The sequence below is a fragment of the Artemia franciscana genome, chromosome 1 (genome assembly GCF_032884065.1).
Source record: "Artemia franciscana chromosome 1, ASM3288406v1, whole genome shotgun sequence".
In the NCBI taxonomy this organism is placed as follows: domain Eukaryota; kingdom Metazoa; phylum Arthropoda; class Branchiopoda; order Anostraca; family Artemiidae; genus Artemia; species Artemia franciscana.
In genome coordinates this window covers 12,884,047-12,901,707 of record NC_088863.1, presented here as the reverse complement: position 1 = coordinate 12,901,707, position 17,661 = coordinate 12,884,047, and the positions used below count along the sequence as shown (strand labels likewise).

The following is a 17,661-nucleotide window of genomic DNA, read 5'->3' as shown; positions in this document are numbered from 1 at the left end:
TGATATACCTGCCTATAGGAATGGGAAACTCACCCACCCAGAGGTTTTCCAAGAGACCCCCCCCCCCTAACACTATTTGAAAATAGTCAAGAATCTGTACTAGCCTATTATGGCATGGTTTCTTTTTGATAGGTCTGATTCAGTCTAATATATGTACATTTTAATAGTATTATTGAAAACTATCTTAAGAAATGCTGTCGTGCTGTCTTTTCACATGGTTAATTTTAGCTAAATTGTTTTTCATATGGAATCTATAAAATTTCAAACCAGTGTTGTTGGCAGTTTCTGGATATCAGAACTGCTTTCTGGGTTAGAATATTTTTATCTTATTAAAAAATGAAACTAATATTTCAAGATAGCTTTGGTACATTAAGCAGAATGATGTGAAGTATATTTATTGATTTTTCAATTTTATTAGTCTTGATGATTAACTACAGTGGGAAATTATAAAGAAAAGACATCATAAACAAAAAGAGCTTTTAGATTTTTTGCACCAGCTATTTGGAATTTAATCCCTTGGAAATCCAAAAGTCAAATAACCTTTTTACCTTCAAGTGAACAGTGAAGGGTCATCACAGAAATACTGTTTAGATTTGAATATTGTGTGGTCCTTCTCTTTTTGGTCATTTTTCTTTTTCTTTCTCACCCCCCCCCCCGTTTTTGGATAAATCCAGCCAATTTGTTGTTTCTGTTTGTTGATTGTTTAATTATTCTTTAGTTAAGTTTCTGCCCTAGTCAAGCACTTTTGTGCTTTCCTGGCAGATTATGTACATGAAATTATGTGTTTATGTTTAAATATATATGATTGAATTGAACAGATAGAGGATTTGGACCCTGAACTATGGTAGTCATGGCTGAATTTAAAGCTTTGATGCTTCTAGACCCAAGTGTCTTTGCTGCCTCGTTTTATTGAGATTTTCAGGGAAATCTCCAAAAATTTGGGGAACACACTCAATAGAACAGAACTGACAAGCTAAAGGTAATGAAAGAGAGAGGTGATACCTATTAGTAAATCAAGGCCTGATGGTAGTTGACCTGATTGTGGCATACTTTTGATATTGCTGAAACATTAAAAGTTTGTTAAAACTATGGTAGCAGTAAGGCAAATTTTCAGATAAACTTAAATCAGGTCCTGTTTGAATATAAGGCCTTACATCCTGGCTCTACTCAGTGATGGGAATTACGAACAGTTAACCAGATTTTCAGGGCAGAACAATCAGAGCACATTAGCTGTGACTAGAGATGGTAGAGTGCTCAAAGGTGACTGTAGTTCAACTGAAATCATAGATCCTAAGCACTCAAATTCAGGGATGTAGTTTGCTATGGGACAGAGGGGCAATTGCCCCTCTCTGACTTCAGTTTGACCGAACTCCAGATCAACCACCCCCAGCCTAAATTTAGTTTAAAAAACTTGTTAAAACCGAGACAAGCATCCATAATTCAAGCATCCATAGAAATGGGTAATTTTTCTTAAGTATATCTTCACCTTTATGGTACTATATGGCTCATTTTTCAGTTTCCACTGTCATTTTCACTTGATTTACGAAATTTGGCTCCAATTTTGTCCCCTTTAGTAGAAAAAATTACGCCATAGCTCAAATTAATGTCAGTTTGCATGATCATTGATTCAATTTTTTTTTCTAGTACTGTCAAACCACCTCACATACTTACCATATTTCTAATTCTTTTTGTGTGTGCAGTAATAATCATGCCGATTAAAAGTGCTGCATATTTTACAACTAAGAAACATTTGAGAGCTTTAAACATTTGAGAGCTGTATTCTTGACATGAGGGGGTGTGATGCTAATTGAATATCAATGGCTTTATGTCTGACATAAAGTTTGTTCTTTTTCATTTTCATCATTTTGGTCTTTACTAGCTTATAAAAGTATATTTCTGCCTCTGCTTGAACTTATGGGATGGACTATTAGTGGCGTAATTTTGTCAAAATCTTGAGGGAGGGGCAAGCTTGGGACCAATTTTCCCAAATCCAAGTGAAAGTGCCAGTGAAAACTGGAAAATGATCCATATATTACCATAAAGCAAGGATATACTAAAAGAAACTGTCTTGTCCCTCTGAATATTTGAATTATTCAGGCTTTTCTTAGTTTTAACAATATTTTCTGCAGAAACTAAATTTCAGCTGGAGGGGGTAAATTTCAGACTTGGGTTTGGAGGGGGTGGTTAGCCCCCTTCCGCATAGCAAATCACACCCCTGGTATTAATTGAAGATTTTGTATTGTGGTAATGTTGTTGGGTATCATTCCAACAGATACTAAGTAGACTATCTCTCAATTGATTTTGCAGTTTTCTATTTGTAGATTAATTATGATGCGGATGTGGCAGCCACTATATTTTTCTTTCTGAATTGCTGTTTTTAATGATTGTTTTTAATAATTAATTAAATTTAATAATTTAAAAATCCGTTTGTAACAAATACCAAACTCAGTAATACCCCCTCATGTCCTATGTTTACCTATTTTGAAGATACTGTTTGATGTTGTTCAAGTTCTTAGAAATTGTTTAGCTTGCTGGACTCTCCTCATTGAGGTTACTTAATATTTCTTTTAATTACAGATAGTGTTACAAGTGAAAGGCATTGGGATATAAATGGGCCATATTTGGAATGAGAGTCAAGGATATTAAGAAATTTTATCAGTTTTTAAGGAATTAAGTGCTGTGATAAATCCCAAGGCTGAAATATGGAAAGTAGTGGAGTAAATGGTGTTAGAGGTCCAGAAGTGAATCATCAGGGATATCCTTACCAGGGATACCCACAGCCTTACCCTACTAAACAACCACCTTGTGATCCAGGCATAAGAACAGGAATTCCACATAATCCCTTTCCTCCTCATTTGAGACCTGGAGGCCCACCAGGGCCGTCTGGTCCTAGTGGTCATCATGGACAATGGGGCCTACCGCCAAGGGTGCCTAGTCCATATGGTTCCCAGACCAACTCTCAGCATCCAGCTTATAATTTTAGGCCAACAGCACCACAGGTAAGTTGTTGATGCTCTCTCAAAGAAAATTGCTGGATTCTTTCTTGTTAGATAGTGCTTTTAGGAAACTTGATTTAGGCTTATAGCTGTGTCCTGGGGGGTTGACCCTGAGTAGAGCCGTTCCTAGGGGAGATCGCAACCAAGTCAGCTGCCCCAAGTGCCGCAGCTTGAGGGCCTGAAGGATTGCACACTTTCATCAATTTTTTTCACTCTGATTTGTTTGTGTTTTGCTTACATTTATGCTGGGAGGGGGGGGGGGCTTTAATTTCGAAGGGAAGCCTGCTTTCAGTAACCGCGTATTCCAGGTGGCGCGTGCGAAGCGTGGTGGAAAGTGGCAGGCTGATCTATTAAAAAAAAAAGAATTGCAAGGGAACCAAAAAAAATCTTTTTTTATTAAAATATTATAAAGTTTGATGTATCTATCTTATGCCTTTGGTATAGATTTCATTCGACTATAGATATGGGATTAGTTAAACAAAGTTTCAATTTGCGTATTGTTCATGGGGGCCGTTTTATGGTTCACTAGGATGGGGGAGGGAGGACATAGGTATCAATCCATGGAAATGTTGGTAGGATGTATTCCCAGGGACGGTCGCAGTCACTAAAGTTGATTTTGTCTCTTATTTTACCCTATCACTCTTTAAAATTGTTATCAAAGTCCCTTATTTTGCCTTTTTAATCTTCGATTTAATTATTGCTTATTTAAGTGAGGTAGAGAGGTAATGCAAAAACATATTGGGCAACACGTTGTTACCTGTTAGAAATTAGTAATGGTAATCTGACGCAGGAGTATGGAAAAGAAGAAGAATTAATTTGAAATTCTAAAGCAATATCTTTAAATGTTTACAGATTAATTTTGCATAAGTTGTGCATTTATTTTCCATGACAAGCTTTGATCGTGCCCTCAACCCTTATCAGTTAGACTGGAGGATCCGGGGGGTGGGCTGATCCCTCTCCCTCCTGTTAAGCCTTACACCCTTCAAATCAATTACAGCAAACCCTTATAGTCACGTCTCAACCTCAACTTTTAGATTTTCAGTCACGCTCTGTAAGTTTTTTTTTAAATATCCCTACTTTGCCAAATCATAAGTCCTATTTGTTTTTCCTCCATTTGATTTAATATAATCAATGAACTGAGTCGATTTAAAAACCATCACTAAGTCAAGTTCAAGAAATTATATGGGTCCTAAAATCATATAGTTAAATTATACGAGTCCTAAAATCATTTAATAGGATAAAATTATACAGGTCCAAACTAGTTGCAAGTTTGTTTCTATCCTTTATCGTTCCTTCGCCCCAATTAAGGCACCCGGAGGTTAAGTCCTCGCTTAGAAGGAGGGCAAGGGCCCTCCACCAAATTCTGAGAGAATTCTGTAGATTTGGACCACCCAAAAAAAGAGTAAGATGAAGAAAGTGACCGCTATTAATGATAAGCTCAAAAAGTTTGTCTCTTTGCAGCATAATAAATGTTCATTTTGTCTTTTTTGAGATTATTGGCTTTTCTGAAATGTGTATTGAACAACTGAATATAGTGACAAATACACTTCACAACATAAAATTAATAAAAATATTTTTTTAACCTTTTATTGTCTCCAAAATTCTGCAGCTGCAAAATAGAAGAAAGATACACTACCTTGTCGAATTTTTGACTTTTTGCTATCCCCCTCCCCTGTAATTTTGCCCTCCAGATCCATCAATGTTCGGTTGCTGAAAATCGAAAAACTGGCTTTAAAAAAATAGTTCATGGACAAACATTTTTTTTTATATTGTAGAATAAATTAAATACATATTTCGTAGGTGACTTCTGAGATGGAGGGAGGGGGGCTGCAAATCTGGATTTCCAGGTTTTTCGCCATCGATGATCAAGTGTATTATCGTTGAGTCCCATATTCAAGGGATTTCATGCTCTTTTTCTGAAATTCGGAAAGCTTATTTTCGCGATTCCCAAACACTGTTCTGTCGGATATGGCCAACTGTTGGCCGGATATGGCCAACTGTTGGCCGGATATGGCCAACAGTTACTAATCTTGAATCGGATTCTGTTCTCAATAATATTGAATTTAACTCAGGAAAAAGAGTTTGTTTAAGCATATTTTTATTCTTGGATGGGCTGCGATCTGCCCTTTATTTGATAACCATCATGTGTGAGGTTGTTCTGCAGTAAACAAACTTATTATTTTTGTTACTTTCCTATTTGCTTCTTGTAATGAATAATAAGAAAAAAACAACACTGAATGAATGAAGTATACAGAGTTTACCCTCCTCATCCACAGTCAAACCGGCGGATTCTTCTGGAGGCAAAAGATGAGAAAAAAGTAGTATCTAGGACCTGTGCAGTCCCCAACCCTCTGTTCTGAATGCCTCTGCTTCTGAATTTTTGCATTTTTTCTGAATGAAAAAGCAACTAAAGCCACTTTTCATGCGCATCTCGTTACGACCGATTTCGGTATTCCCCACGCCCCTCATTGACGCTACTTCGGGGGGGGGGAGGCAAACCAAATGATGCTATGTGATGTCGTTCATTATTTGTTGGTCCATCTATTTATTTATTGAACACTCGTCATTCACATAACATGATAAGACGAAGTAGAGGAAAAAACACAAAGAAATGATAAGTACAAGAAAATGAAGAAACCGATTACTGCACTAACTCTTGTCATAGCAACGACATTTGCGGATAAAAATAAACCGTGAATTAGTAACGAAAACATAACCTAAACAAAACGTTCTCTTTTCTAAGGTTTCTTTGCAATTCTCAAATATTAGCTATTACGAAATTGGCTCAAGTCCTCTTTATCTATGTTGCGGAAGAGGGACTTTGGGGGCTTGGGTATTAATTATCTCCGCATGTAGGAAGATTATTGTCACTAGTTAGCTGGTCCCTCCCAGCCACACAGCCACGGTTTGGAATTGAGTTATCCTAGAAGGGTAAGATAAAGATTAAAGAAAATAATTTGCGTGCTAGTTTAAAATAAGGAGTTCTGTCCATTTTATATTTTTTTTGGCTCTGATTTTGAATTTGACTCCATGGTACTGCTATCTGGGTGGATTGGTAAAGGAGTGTGCAGTAATATTAATTTTTGGCTATCTACCGTTGGAAGGAGCTTGTATTAAAGTTAGTGATAAAGGGAAAATCTTCTTGTGAACGTTTAGACGCTTTCTTGATAGTTGGGGGTGAATTAGTTTCGTGCTCTATAGATTTGTATGCCAGACCAAGTCCATGGGAAATTATTACTCGTACTTCTTTGTCCCAGCCTGTGCCTCTGTGAAGTTCCATCATGGGTAACCCCACCAACAGTTGCTATTAATTTCACATCTTCGAATTTTTTTTTAATGTTTATATTACCCTGCTGTGCTAACTCGACCCCCCCAAAGCCCGAAAACTGAAATAAAAAGTGTAAAAATGAACATTTAGGATAATTTACACCATATATTATAGCTATGTTTTGGGATATAGATGGAATGTACCAAAATCCCTTTCCTTTTTTCGTTATTTACATTTGTAACACTTCCCTTTTGGCTGCTTGATTTTAAACGAGGGGAGATTTTTGAGGATAATTGTCCGCGGGTGACGGGATCAACCTAGAACAAATTTGTCAGATTAATTTTACTATTTAGGCTGCAAAGGGAAAAGAAAGGTTTCCTGGATTATATTCGTGGGATATTAGAAATAAGGAGGCGTGGACCAGGGGGACCCAGCCCTCGGGGGTCCATAAAATGAAACTGGGGGACCCATGAACTGATAATATAAAATCTGTGCACAGGAGGAAGGAGGCCCCTGAGATGATGATGCGCAGGCCCACTGGCGTATGGACATGTCCGGTAGACACCAAACTTCCTCTCATCAATGAGAAAATTGTGTTGGCCATGCAGGACGCCAAATGAAGGATTCCCTTTAGGAGAACAACTGTAAAGGGCGGATGAACTCAGACAGAGAGGAGTAGCTTGCCGCTGTCTCGAAAACTAGCTGAGCATCCTTTCTTTTCAGATATTGCTCTCAGATTATATAGTGATAAAGGCAAGAAAACTTAGAAGAACCAATGTTACCGCGTCTGGGGAAACCGACGAACCAGATACCTTGTCCGGGGTAGCCGACGATGTGACGACCGGCTCTGCTGGAAAGATTACTGATAGCCCGACGACTGGCTACGCTGCAACTACAATTTCCAATGTAACAAATCCTGAATCGGAACCCCTTCACCCCTTTTTACCCCTAAGACAGCATTGGCAATAGTAACTCTAAATGTAAGGACCCTGGCTAAGGAAGGAAAGAAGGATCTACTTGTACGAGAAATCAACAGGTATAAATGGGACATCATTGGTCTGTCAGAAACCCATTTTCTAGTAACTGGTGTTGAAAGGATTAGGAACACAACACTACTTTTGTCAGGTCGTAACGGTGGAATTCATCGCCAAGGAGTAGGATTTATTCTTTCGAAGAAAGCAAAAAATCACTTATCTCCCCAACTCCAGTCTCTGAACGTATCATTGCTATCCGCCTCAAAAGTCTGACTGCGAACCTAAGCATCATCCAGGTTTATGTGCCAAATTCTTCTCGTCAAAACCTCAAAGAATCGGAGGAATTTTACGACCAACTCTAAAGCCTCACAGACTCTATTCCAAAAAAAGTCAATTCTCGTTATTGGAGACTTTAATGCAGTAGTGGGCTCGAATTATGAAGGTAATGAAGTCGTCATGGGAAAATTTGGACATGGTACCAGAAACAGAAGAGGTGAGTGCCTTCTGGAATACTGCCGGGATAACGAGCTGGTAGTGGCCAACACTCTTTTCAAACACAGAGCGACGAAAAGTCACGTGGAGATCGCCTGACGGAACCACCAAAAATTGCATCGATTATGTACTCGTCCCGAAACGCTGGAAAACTAGCCCACTAGACACAGTCGCTCTTGCAGGAGGAGACTTTGACAGTGATCACACACTGGTAATGGCATCTTTCCGCCTCCGTCTGAAGTCGGTAACAAAACTCCAGAAAAAAGTCCCGAGATTCCGTACTGAGCTGGTGAAAGACGAGTCAACTCGCAACCGTTACCGGATGAATCTCGATTTGGCTCTCAAAACCCCCTTAGAGAATTCTTCAATGAATCCACAGAAATAGATTTAGACGCCCTAGTCAACAAGAGCACCGAGATCTTCATACAGACAGCCGAGACAGTCCTTGGAAGAACTAATGGCTCTGAAAAGCCATGAAAAACTGATGAGATCATTCAACTGTATAAAGACAAGCGTGCTGACGCTAATAGGCAAGACCGAGAAAGCAGAGATATTTATAAGCATCTTAAGCGACTAACAGAAAAGAAGATCAAACGCGCTCTAACCGCGTACATTCATAACAAATGTGGCCAATGCGAGCTCAACTTCTGAAAAGGCAATACCCATGCCGTGTACAAAAGAATACGAGAGCTATCGAGGCGCAAAATTACGCTAACGAATGTACTCCTGAATAAGGATGGAACTCTCATCAACGACGCAACAGGAATAAGAGAGAGGTGGAAACAACATTTTCATGAAAAGTTAACCCCCCCCCCCAATCAATCCTAAACTTGTCGCTCTTATAAATTTAACCATATCCCCGTTGGAAACAACCACCACTCAGAAGCGAGGTTGAAGCTGCCTTGAGGTCCCTCAAATCAAATAAATCACCTGGACCAGATGGATTGCAAGCAGAACTCCTGAAAATCGACTCAGAAGTTGTAACAGACCTCTACCACAGAATTGCCACAGCTGCATGGCGCAAGGAGTATTTCCCGAAAACGTGGTGTTCCGCTATAATAATTCCTCTGCATTAGAAAGGGCCCAAAGGCGAATGTGACAATTACCGTCCAATCAGCATGAGAGCCAGCCTGCCAAAGTGCTGACCAACATACTACTGGATAGAATAAAAGCACTAACCTGTCACATCATCCCTGAGTATCAGGTGGGTTTCCGAGCGAACTGCTCGACGATAAACCAGATTTTTGTCATCCGTCAAGTAATGGAAAAATACCTTGAATACGGCCAGGACCTCTATCAACTCTTCATTGACTTCAAACAAGCTTTCGACTTAATTTGGAGAGATGGCCTTTGAATATACTACTACATTATGACGTCCTGTGAAATACCGTATCACTCATTCGTAACATGCATGGGCGGTTCAGAAGCCAAGTACAAACAGTTGAGGGAACGACCGAAAAGTCCAAACTTCTGTTGGTGTTTTGAAAGGATGCATCCCCTAACCTCACATATTTAATCTCTTCCTTCATTGTGTAATGCACAAATGTTGAAGCAACCAATGGGGCTATGATAGGAGGGATCGTAATCGACAAGCTGGCATACGCAGACGATGTCGACGTGTTCATTGGATCCGTCGCTGAAATCTAAACCAAAGCAGATAAACTGAAATTAGTTACAGGAACCTCCAGAATAAAAATCAACGAGGATAAAACGGAAGCCATGCGTGTGTCAAGGCTCGGTAACCCAACCCCACCAAAAACAAAGCTTAATGGAGCGGAAATAGAATGGATAGACAGCTTCACATATCTAGGGAGCCAGATCACAAGCGACAATAATCACTCAGTGGATATCAAAAGACGCCTCGCTCTGGGTAGTGCCAGCTTCAAAGCTCCGATGCCAATATGGAAGCAAAATCGAAACTCCGTGAAGCTAAAACTTAAACTATTCTGCTCCATCATTATTCCTATAGCTATTTACGGTTGTGAAACATGGACAGTCAGAGTAGATGACTTTAGGCGACTCGCTGCTGTCGTCAAATTGCTGGCATAGCATACGTAGATCGAGTCTCAAATGCCGAACTACTCAAAAGACTGCAGTATAACACTACCATCCTGAACAGGGTCTGTGTCCAACAATTCGGGTGGCTTGGTCACGTCCAGCGCATGTGCAACGACGAACTACCAAAAATTGCCTTTGAAGGTCTCGTCCACGGTTCTCGCCCTTGCGGTCACCCTCCGAAGCGCTGGAAGGAGAACTTCTCCGACTGCAACCTCCCTGTTCTTCTAAGATTGACACGAAACATAGAGCAGTAGAGGCGACGAATACATTCAATCGTGAGGAGGCCCCGAGACGACCACCAAGGCCAGATGGGACTTAAGTCAAAAGTCAAGACATTTGACTATAAAGAATGACCTTCAAAGTTTTGGGGATTCTTTGCAAACGGGTATAGGATCCTGGTATCTGAGTGTAATTGGAAAAAGTCTTGGCGCGCTCGACTTCCGAAAAGGCAATACCCATGCCAAGTACAAAAGAATACAAGAGCTATCGAGGCGCAAAATTACACTAACAAATGTACTCGTCGATAAGGATGGGACTCCCATCAACGACGCAACAGGAATAAGAGAGATAATAACGTTGTTCTGGCAATCTATCGTTTAATGGAGTTTATCTTAGAGTTACATCAATACAGCCATTCTTTGACGCTGCGAATAGTGGCATGATATTCCCCTAAATTGTAGTTCCTGATGGCGTCACTTTTTTTGTTTAATAAATATAAAAAATATATTTTTTTTTCAATTGAAAGTACGGAGTAACATTCAAGAAATTATTTCGTTTATTAGGGTGGCTGCCACTTTGTCAGCCTTTGTTCTTTACGTTAAGGTTTTTAATACTTCAAGAAGCTTCTTATTCCAGTTAAATGACCCTTATTTTTCAGGATTCGTTCATAAAGTATTGTGACATAAAGTCAAATTTTAGCGTAAAGAGCGAGAGTTAAGGAATGGGGCTTCCCCTTCCTTAGCCGCCCTCATACGGAATAATCTGTTCGCTTTAAACTTTGATGTTGTTTCTTAATTTTAGTTGAAAAATAGTTAATTGAATTTCTGACCGTTTTTCATATCATGCCAGGAAATCCCCTTTCCTTCCCACGCGAAATTCTCTTCGTAGAAAATACCCGCTCCCAGATAAAATTTCCCCCTAAAATTTTTCATATATTTCCAAACAATAAATACTAGGTCTATGTGTGAACAATGGGCAAATTGTATAACTTACAGCCCTTTCCCCATGGGCTGTGAGTGACCATTTCATCTTCAGACGCATAATTAATGGATATTTCGGTTATGCTGAATAGAATGATTATCTCAAAATTTGATCGGATACCTTTGGGATATCAAATGGCTGTCTGTCAATTTTGATCGGATACCATTGGGGGGAAGGGGCGTCGGAGGGGTGTTAGCTGCCCTCCAATCTCTTTGGTCATTTAAAAAGGGCACTATAACTTTTATTTCAGTTTGAATGAACTCTCTTCCTATGTTCTCGGACCATTGGCTCAATACGGCCACCCGTGGGAAAGTAAAAATAAATGAAGGCGCATCTGTAATCTTTCTTCTGGAAAAAAACAACAAAAAATTCTGTATTTTTGTTGATAAGAGCCAAAACTTCTTTTATGGTTCTTCGATACATTGGATCTGATGGTGTGATTTTCATCAAGATTGTTTCACTTTTTGGGGATGTGGTCTCTTTTTCGAAAATCCAGAAATCAGCTTAGCCTTTGATTGATAACGTTAAACTTAATCAAGTTCAAGTTCCTTTTATTACCAATATCCATCCATTTTTAAACAAAAATATCCCAAAGGGCTCAATGGCCCAAATAATGGATTTTATTATTTTGGAATCAGCAAAAAAGTGCCTTCTTTTGCTTTATTTATTGTTATCTAAATTCTGTTTTTCAGAGTTTGGTTACTATTTGGCCGATTCGCTCCTTACTTACAGTTATTTACCACGAATTTATTTGAGTATCAAGTTCTGAAAATCTGTTTCGACACCAGCTGAGCCTTTTCTAAGCCAGTCTTGCTTTTCCACTTTAAGGTATTTTTAGGGTTTTATCATCTGAAAGATTGATAGACTCTTGATATTTATGCATTCTCAAGGTAATTCCTTAAGATGTTTGGATTAAATTGAGATTGTTATATATTTTTTTCCCTTCAGAAGTTATAAGATTCATCCAAGTAGATTTCAAAAATGTCTTCGTTGAGGTTTTCATTGAAACTCATCCTTTTTGGGGATTTTTATTGAAAAACCCTCTCCATCTGAGCTTGGGTCATATGTTTTGCTCATGCGAAAAGCCTAGGACCCCCCCCCCCCCTGCCGAACAAGCAAACCCCAATTTTGACTGTTTGGATCCATGTTCAATTGCATTTGGTTGTAAAACGTGAATTTTAGAATTGTGTATCTTTTTTTAACAATGATAGTAACAAAAGCTACTAAGAATAAGTTTTTATTTTTAGAAAGGTTGTCTTGAATGTTTTATTATTTCTGATTCGTAAAAAAAGAGGTTTGTAAGATGGAATTCTCAAAAGGTATGATATACAAAAGGATAAAAGTAGGATCAATGCAGGTTTTCAAAACCAGTTCACCAATATAGACCATCTAAGGTTTCGTCACATGGTACTTTTCTGAGGAATTTTGATCATAATCGTAAATGCATAGAACCATTTTTCTTGTGATTTCCTTGGAAATTGTTTCAAGTTGTCATAACTAGGCATATTTCATTAGAATTCAGCGTCAGGAAAACAGGCTCTACTTAGATGAAGAATATTAGGTTGGGTCTATATCATACATGTACCATTAACTGTTCTGTGTTTTGAAGGGGAGTCTTCTTTCCGACGAATCTCGTGTAAATACCCCTTCCCACGTGCATGTATGGTCTGATAGATGTTTGTATACTACCATTGTTGTAATCTTAGGGGGGTCGATACTGCTTCTATTGCTTTGGCGAGTTCGGTGCTTCTGGACGTGCTAGGACGATGAAAATTGTTAGGCGCGTCAGGGACCTGCACAAATTGAATTGATAACAGCCGTTTTCCCCGATTCGACCATCTGGGGGGCTGAAGGGAGAGGAAAAATTAGAAAAAATGAGGTATTCTTAACTTACGAATGGGTATGGGTCTTAATAAATTTTGATATTTAGAAGGACCTCGTGTCTCAGAGCTCTTATCTTAAATCCCAACCGGCATTAAGCCTCTTATTTTCCTTTTAAATCCATCTATTAATTCTTAGAGTTTTGGTAGAGCTCATGCCGTATGAGCTCTTGGCTCTTCCGATCTCGTCACAAGTGCCATATGAGCTCTTAGCTCTTATTGTAATCTTAGGGGGTGTCCTCTCCTATCGCCTTGACCACAGGTATGCTGTAATTATGTGTTCTTATTTTGTAGCAGGTGCAAAATAACTTGAGACCAGGCTTTCATGAACAGTTCCAGCAGTATCGATATCCAGCAGCACATAATAATAATGCTCCTAGCCCTATATCCAGCCCAGGACCTCAGCAACAACCATCAACACAGAACATGGTGAGTAACTTGTGTACATCCACTTTTTTGTCATAACTAGGGAAATTTGGTTGGATCATTGTAATTACTAACAGTTAGTGACAATGTTTTGCATTAAAGCAGGCTCATTTCATACACAAATTACTAGGCATGTATTTAAGAATGTATTTATTGTGAGAGCTCTAGATTGCAGGGGGGAGGGGGCTCAAATTCGACAAAATCGCCAAAAAACAGGCGAACTCTGACAGTTGTGAGAAAAGTTCGTAAAAGGCTCAGATTTCGGAGAAGGATAAGCACATGGCTCCTCTGCTGTATCTCTACACGCATCTAACTCTTGGTGATAATGATTCACTGATGCTCACTTTGTGCTGTAACAAATCAGGGTCGTATCCGGGATTTTGTGTGTGGGGGGGGGGTTACAAAAAAAGTTTTAAAAAGACATCAAAAATTTGTTTATATTTATTTTTGTTGACGTTCTTACGTGTCGGATAAACATTTCGGGGGACTCTTTTCCCCCTTTGGATATGGCCTTGAACAGGAGTGAACGCTTTTCAAAAAAAGAATAACAATGCTAAACAGGGGTAAATGAGTTTTTTTCTCTTTTGAAGTACACATTGTTACCACAAGGATGTCAAAATTTGGAAGTTTTTGAATTTGTTATTTTACGGGGCCTTTCGTATTGTACGTTTTAAATGTGAGGCTAAAGTGGAACCACCTCCGTTGATATCCCCTTTTGTAATGTATATGTCTAGCAATATTAACATTGTCTTTATATAGGGGTAACTTGGGAAACGTAACTTCGAAAGAGCAATAATTGGAAAATTTCGCGGAACATAATTAAAATAAGACATATAAACAGAGTATAAGTCGGGAACTCGAAAATTTGTGAGGTGAACAATCGAAAAAAAAACTACAATAATGTTGTTGTTAAAATTATGAAAATCTTTTTTTTTTTGGGGGGGGGGATGAACCTGTGTATGAGTTTGTTTAAGGTATTTGATATTATTGTTGCATACGCAGCATTTAGAATGATAAAATAAAATACTTTTAGGAAAAGATATAATTTTGTTCTGTAACAGCAATCATAAGCAAAAATGCCGAAAAATAATGTGTTGTCAAATTACAAATCACTGAGCAAAAAAGCTGTAAATAAACAACTAAATAAAGTATTGAATTATGAAAAATAAAATACAAACTTAAAACAAAAGAATATTAATTATAACACTGAAATTAAATATAGAAAAATTAAAAATAAAGTAAATGCAAGTTGATATTTATAAACAACCTTATTTGAGTTCGATGCGCCCGATTGATTCATTCAGTCTGTTTTTCCGTATTTTGGTTGGTTCTCAAGGTGATTAGGAGTTTCTATTTCTTCCAAAATGTCCTTTATCTACTTATGTCAAATAGAAATTGGGTGATATTTCGGAATTTATGTGAAACAAAATTAGTTTTCATTTGGTTTTGTTGAAATAAAAAAAGCCTTTGCACAAACCATTGTTTGTAAAGGACAGCTGAAAGCCCCTATGGTGTATTTTTTTTTTACTTTTCTATTAAATTTATGTGAATTTATTTTGAATTGAAATCCAGTTAAGGCTAATTGGAGAAAAGGTCAAGAAAGATAGTTTGAGTGAGAGGCAAAGCTGTTAAGGCTTTTTCATAATAGTCCCATAGTAAGGACTATTAACAAACTATTTTGAGTTACAACAGCCGAGGTGGCTGATTCCTGTAAGGAATGGAATATTATTGTCGAAAGTCGCATTAGCTGATACAGATAAGCGTTTTACATCACAATTTATTTTAGCAGGAGGGGGGGGGGTCAAATATCTGTGTATATCTGTGTCTGTTTTAGGCTATTTAATTTTATTCTTAATGAAGCAGTAATACAATGAGTAAGTTAAGGACTATTAAGGTAATAAATTTATTTTTGATAGCTACTATTATAACCAAAAATTGCGAATTTGCGTCATCAACTAAAAATTTGTAATCACGTCATCAAATTGAAAGGAAAGTACATCAGTGAAAACATTAAAGTCAAATAAAAATGAAAAAGGCCCAAAACTTAACATAGTCTACAATAGCACAAAGTACAAGTTTTGTAGAATGGGTTGTGAAATTTAGGAAAAATGGAGTGATATCTGCACAGGGTACTATACGAAGAGAGGGAACCTTCAAAATTGGTCTGAATGACGTGCTCCCGAAAATTCTAAAAAATCGGCTTTAAGAGGTACATTTGTATTTTTCTTCTCTCCTCAAAAATTCCACTCTTGTTTCGTAAAGGCTGGACATTTGGATAGCTCAAAATTGGATAAAAATAAGAGGGAAAGGGGTTTAGGTATATTATTGAGGCGCTCAGTAGCTTAGGGGGGCATCATTTGGGGCTTTCTATGCTTAGTAGATCGGTGACTAGAAAGCTATATTTGAAAAGTATATTTCCAGCCTTTTCGTGGTTATTATTTGTCATAATACTGATAGGTATGGTGTTCCTGTCAATTTTTAAAGACATTTTATAGCTACTGTAATTCTTTACAATTGACACGAAACTTTCTACGGAAAATTATTAGGCTAATTTTTTGCATGAAAGTATTGAAAGCTTTTCATTTTAACTGAACACTTTCAGAGAGCTTCCAATAAAAGAAACACAATACTTCATGAAAATACCAAAGAAATAATTTGTATTTGCATTTTATCAGATCAAAACTGTCTAACGGCATTATTCTCTATTCTTGACTTTAAGACTGCTTTTATAGGAGGGAAATTGAGGGGTGGAGTCATGAAAAGGTTTAAGGATCTTCTTAATTTAACCTTGCTTAAAAAATTCTTACATATTTATTAGTCCTTGTTAATGCCCCTTTTACTCAAGTTTCTATTGCTGTCGTTTTCTTACACATTTTAGATTTTCCTCTAATTTGCGAGACCTAATTTTTCCGTTAATTGCTGTTAGCCCGTCTATTATTTTCAAATGCTTGTCACATTGTTACTTTTCATTATGCAACTACAGCACGCTTTGATTAGTCATCTTGTCAAAAATGAAAATAATCTTCAGTTTTATTGAATGATTCCAGCGGAATTGTTATTAGGGAAGTTATGCAATTATGTGAAAAAGAGTACCACGTTGGTCAGAATGTTATTATTTTCTTGGCATATCTTATCTAGGTGGAACTTAATTGCGTGAGCTAGGAAAGTCACTTACACCTGTTCAGAGTCGGAAGTGTGGGTTCATTATCAATTTGCAATTGGGAAGATAGCTTTTCCACTTATCTGAATGTCATGCAAATTTGGCTCCACGTGGTTTTGTTTATAATCCGTTTGTAGAATGATTTTGTCTGTCTAAAGTGAATTCTTCTTTTTTCAAATCTCACAGCATGCAGTCAATTTCCCGTGGGATGGATAAGTCTGTCGCCTCAAAGAAGTTGATAAAAAGGGACTATTTTTAAGTAGGGAAGGTTTTTCTCTCTTGCCTTTATTACGTTAGGAATTGCCATATTTTATTACTTTTGGAATCCTTGAGTGTCTCTATTTTGATAAATAGATAAATCTATTTTGAAAAGTAGATGAGTTTATGCATTGTCTTTCTGGAAAGAGAAAGAGAAACATGAATGTATACTTTCTGGCGGGGAACTAGACAAGGGACATCCCCCCAGATCTTGAAGGATGGAATTTCGGTATTTTCTTTGAAAAACAAAAATTAACCTCTCTAAATTTTGAAAAATATATTTTGACCCACTCCCCATTTTTGATTAATTGGTGCTACTGAGAGAATCTTCTTGAAGATCTACCCAATTCTATTTTAGTGAAGGTTTTGAACTTTGAAAAAAAATGTTTTGGATATTTAGTGAGATTAAATAAAAAACAAGTTTTTTTTTAACTGAAAGTAAGGAGCGACATTAAAACTTAAAACGAACAGAAATTATTCCGAATATGTAAGGAGCTGTACTCTCCTCAACGCCCGCTATTTTCTAAAAGTTGTAAGACAGAGTCAAACTTAAGCTAAAAGAGTGGGGTGTTTAGGAGGGGGCAGCCCCATTCATACACGGAATAATTTCTGTTCGTTTAAAATTTTATTGTCGCCTTACTTTCAGATAAAAAATGTTTTTTTTTATTTAATTTCTGAATGTGTATGAACTAATGCAGGTTTTGATTTTGGTTCACCATACATGAATAAGTGTTAAAGCAAAATTTACATGTTAATTTTACTTTTTTTGTTAAATGGCTTTCTCAAAGTTTTGATCGGACGATTTAAAAAAAGGGATGGTGGAGGGTGCCTGGTTGCCCTCCAATTTTTTGTAACTTGAAAAGACCACTAGAACTTATAATTTTATTTATGAACGTTTTTATTAGCAATTCTATATTCTTATATTTTTATCTATCTATATATATAAAAA

At 37.5% G+C, this 17,661-nt stretch overlaps 1 protein-coding gene across 6 annotated transcripts in view; it reads left to right on the top strand.

Moving 5' to 3' along the window:
* The window catches only part of LOC136025841 (trithorax group protein osa-like), a 95,364-nt gene that overhangs the window by 2,345 nt on the left and 75,358 nt on the right, over positions 1-17,661 (top strand). For 5 of the 6 annotated variants that reach the window (XM_065701876.1, XM_065701893.1, XM_065701867.1 and 2 more), the window contains exons 2-3: positions 2,578-2,999; positions 13,163-13,297. In XM_065701876.1, the coding sequence (XP_065557948.1) occupies positions 2,703-2,999; positions 13,163-13,297 (432 nt within the window). In that variant the 5' untranslated portion in view covers positions 2,578-2,702. The remainder of the gene's footprint in view (positions 1-2,577; positions 3,000-13,162; positions 13,298-17,661) is intronic. The other variant, XM_065701903.1, reaches the window with a different exon arrangement.